At 50.1% G+C, this 3940-nt stretch overlaps 1 protein-coding gene across 5 annotated transcripts in view; it reads right to left on the reverse strand.

Moving 5' to 3' along the window:
* Positions 1 to 222: 222 nt before the first annotated feature.
* The window catches only part of LOC119295834, a 36361-nt gene continuing 32643 nt past the window's right edge, over positions 223 to 3940 (reverse strand). For 4 of the 5 annotated variants that reach the window (XM_037574277.1, XM_037574280.1, XM_037574279.1 and 1 more), the window contains 2 exons: positions 3561 to 3608; positions 223 to 962 (listed from right to left, as the gene is read on the reverse strand). In XM_037574277.1, the coding sequence (XP_037430174.1) occupies positions 921 to 962; positions 3561 to 3608 (90 nt within the window). In that variant the 3' untranslated portion in view covers positions 223 to 920. The remainder of the gene's footprint in view (positions 963 to 3560; positions 3609 to 3940) is intronic. The other variant, XM_037574278.1, reaches the window with a different exon arrangement.

Genomic DNA, 3940 nt, shown 5'->3' on the forward strand with positions numbered 1-3940 from the left:
TGGCATGGCCCAGGTCAAGTTTAAATGCAGGGAACCAAAGAACCTCTAAAAAATCCAAAAAAGCATCTTGCTGGATCAGTTCAACCTAAAAAAAGGCAAAAAAATGGATCTTGCTGGATAAGTTCAAGCTCGCAAGAAAAACAAAAGATGCATCTTGATGGATTAGTTCAACCTCACGGACCTCATCATACACACAACACAAGCCTGGACTACCGCAAGTAATAATCAACAAAATGAAACTTGAAAACGATAATTCTGGAACACTTCCAGAATATCAGTATATGCATCCAATGCAGAAACAGCTAGAAGATATCAACTCTGATGTAATGATCATTTCATTTGTACAAAAAGTTGACTGCCGATGCAGAATGTCAGTTCTTTGGGGCACGGTCGAACTCAGTATCTACAGATTCTGCAAACACATGACTAACATGCATTACAAAATGGAATCCAACTTGGTCCCCTCTTAAGATACAAACATCAAATAAATTTGTAGAATGACAATCATAGCTAGCTGGTTCCCTCTCATCCAAAAGTCAAATCGAACAAAACTGGGTGCAGATTGTTTGGCAGTGACGGCTGAAATCAGTAGCGGTACACTGCTGTGAAAACTGCGTTACCATGTTGTAAAATTCTTTTGGATCAAAACCTATGTTGGCAACTGAAAGGGGGGAGGACGACTATGGTCAATTAAATGAAGAGTCACCAACAGATTGTGTTGACAACAGATGGCTCACTGCTGTGAAAACTGCGTTACCATGTTGTAAAATTCTTTTGGATCAAAACCTATGTTGGCAACTGAAAGGGGGGAGGACGACTATGGTCAATTAAATGAAGAGTCGCCAACAGATTGTGTTGACCAGATGGCTCACCACATGACATCCTTTGTGAGGTATTTCACAACTGTGCCATCCTTGCATTTAAGCAGGCTTATGCTTACGGTCAGCCAGCCGATTCTTCACCTGAATATATTGGTAACAGAAAGACATGTTAGTTCAAATTCAAACAATGCTCGGGTAAAAAAAAGAAAAAAATTCAAACAATGGGGTCACCGCATGATTTTAAGTTCAGAGATATATTCATTACACTGTTTGTGTTTAGACCACCACTTCCTTTATTCTTCAGACATTTTAGATTCCACTTTATTTTAGACCAGGAGACATATTATTCAAAGAAAGTGGAATCTAAACATATTATTTAGATTCCACATGTCTTTGAATACAATCCCGCGTCGCTCCCGCAGGCGACCGGGAGGGCAAACCCTAGCCGCCGCCGGCCTAGGCCCCCCTCTCCTCCCTCTCTCCTCGCCGCCGCCTGGGTGCGCCGCCGGCCAAAGCCCGACCGGCGTGGGCGGCGGCGGGGCTTTCCCCCCCTCGCTCGTCACTGGAGCGTGCGGGATCTGGTGTAGGGCGGCGGCGGCATGCTGATGCGGGGCGCGGCGTGACGGCGGGCATCGACGGCGGGGTCATGGACGTCGAGATCCGGCGCGGGGGGCTGCGTGGGGTGGTCTTCCGTGGCGGCGGCTCTGGTGCGGCCAGTGCGGGCGACAGGGGCGCCGTCAGCGAGCTGGTGGCTGCGAGTGCGAGGGGCTCGGCCTCTGCCCAGATCCGACCGGGTCTGCGGGCTGGGGGCCAGCCTGCGGCGCGGGGAGCGGCTAGAGTCCCGATTGGGCGGATGGTGGCAGCGGCGCAGGGGCTTCGGGTGGTTGCGTGCCCGGCTGGGTCTCACGGCTGGAATCTGGCGGGCGGCGCGGGTTGGGGCAATGGCCCGGCATGGTTGCTGCTCCGGCCATGGGTGGCCGCGGTGTTGTATGGTCCATGCGGCGGCCGTCTGGCGGCGCGGCGGCTACATGGTGGTTCGGCGGCTCTGCCCGCGGCGACGGCTGGCTCTACTCCGGCGTCGGCTCGTCTACGGTCGGACCATGTCGACCTTCGCTTCCTCTCCTCATCGTCCGGGCTCTACTTCTGTCAAAGGGCTGACCCTCTCCCAGTTGCGGTCCATCGGTCGACTCGCGCCCGGTGCAGCAGGACCGACCTCGTCTCGCGCACGGTGTCGTCGGACCGAGCTCGTCTCACACACGATGCAGCAGGACCGACCTCGTCTCACACATGGTGCAGCAGGACCAACCTCGTCCCGCGCCCGGTGCGGCAGGACGAGTCGATGGAGGCCCGTTTTGGCTGGCCTACTGGGTCTCGCCATTGGGGGATGTCCAGGGGTGGGAAAGTCGGGTCTTTCCGCTCGTCTCTTTGGTTGGGGTAGCGGCAGATCTCGGGTGAGATGGTGTCTAGGTCTTGGATGCCAGGGCAGCGGCCCTGGGGGTGGTGGTTGCGCGGTGCTCTTAGGCCGAGCCCGTGGCTTGGTGCTGCCCGGTGGCCATGGCCGTGTGGGCGGCGTGGTAGCCGGGGTGTGGCGATCGGTGGCGGTGAGTGTTGCCGGGGTGAAAACATGTTCTATCTTCGGACGGACTGGCGGCGGCGAAGCTCGTTCCCTTCTTGAAGGCGTCGTCGCGGCTCTCACCGCCCTTCGTGTGGCTCCAGGGGAAACTCTGATCCTTGGATCGGGCGGTGGCGGCGCTCTGGTGTCGTATCCTTCCTGAAGGCGCCGTCTTGGAGTCCACGGGTCGTCGTATGCGGCTTTGTCTCTTCACGATAGTGCTAGGGGTGGTTTTGCGGCGCTCAGCGCCTATGTTTCTTGTCTTGGGTGTGTGCGTGTGTTGTGGTGGCGTGCGTTTGTACCTGGTGATGTTGATCTGTGCTTTATATATAAAGCGGGGCGGAAGCTTTTTTGGGTAATACAAATTAATCTCCTGTTCTAAACAGAAAGAATTATCTTAGCTCCCTAAACCAAAGATAACATCTAGAGTAAATGACTAGAGGCTAGTAATATACATGACATTCTACTTTAGAGCAGAGTACCATGCTCTAAGGATGGTTCATCAAGAGAACCAGTGAGGCACAGATTTATAATGTAAATGAGGGGCGATCATCCGGGTTGACCCCACCAAGTGCAAACCGGTGATGCACAATATACGTCCGCAGTTCACTCATTTAGCACTTCTCTGAAACCGTAAAACCTTATTTCGAATACCCCTAATGTAGGCTGGTCGGTCCCAACGCTACTCTCAAATGGCAGGATCTGTTGGTTTTAAAGGATTTCCATAGGAATTCTGGAGGATTGTAATCCTTATGAACTTTTCCTTTGTGGGTTGTTTGATTTGTAGGATTATAATCCATAGCACTTCTTCCTGTGGGCTCATTTGAATTAATTTTCACAAGAAAACTTTCATTGACTCGTACCTCCTGGAAAAATTCCTATTGTTCTCCTATGATGCAATCAATCTTATTGGATTCAAAGCATACCACTGCAATCCTATGTAACTTTTCCTATTCCCACATTTTTGAAATCCTACAAAACAAAGAGGCTCACCCCTTTCCTGATTCAAGAAACTTCTTGTCCTTTCTAATGTGCATAGACTTGTACCCGAAAACCGAAAAGAAACAGTTTTAGAATCCATAATAGAACTAAATAAAATGCACTGGTTTCTAGGGATGAAATTTTACCGCATTTACATACTTCAGCTGCTTTAAGACTTCATCTGTATCCAACTCCTGCAGAAAACGATAATATTTCAAGAAATTAGAAGGCATCACTTTGAAGTAACATGTGTATCTACTATCAACTCTACATTATTTCGGGACATATAATAGGTTAACCAAATTTTGTGTACTAGTAGATGACCAGATACCAGCAGGATTTCCTGAGTTATCGGCTATACATTGTATATTCGAAGCAGAAGCAGTTTCTAACGAGTATTCAAAACCTTACTCAGTTTATTACTGAAGTTTGGAGTGTAGAGTATGATGAAATCGACCTTAGTATTGCTATGGGCCAAACAGGCCAGATATAGACAAGGTACATGTGCACATATACCCCCTACAGA

This window comes from Triticum dicoccoides, chromosome 4B (genome assembly GCF_002162155.2).
Source record: "Triticum dicoccoides isolate Atlit2015 ecotype Zavitan chromosome 4B, WEW_v2.0, whole genome shotgun sequence".
Classification (NCBI taxonomy): domain Eukaryota; kingdom Viridiplantae; phylum Streptophyta; class Magnoliopsida; order Poales; family Poaceae; genus Triticum; species Triticum dicoccoides.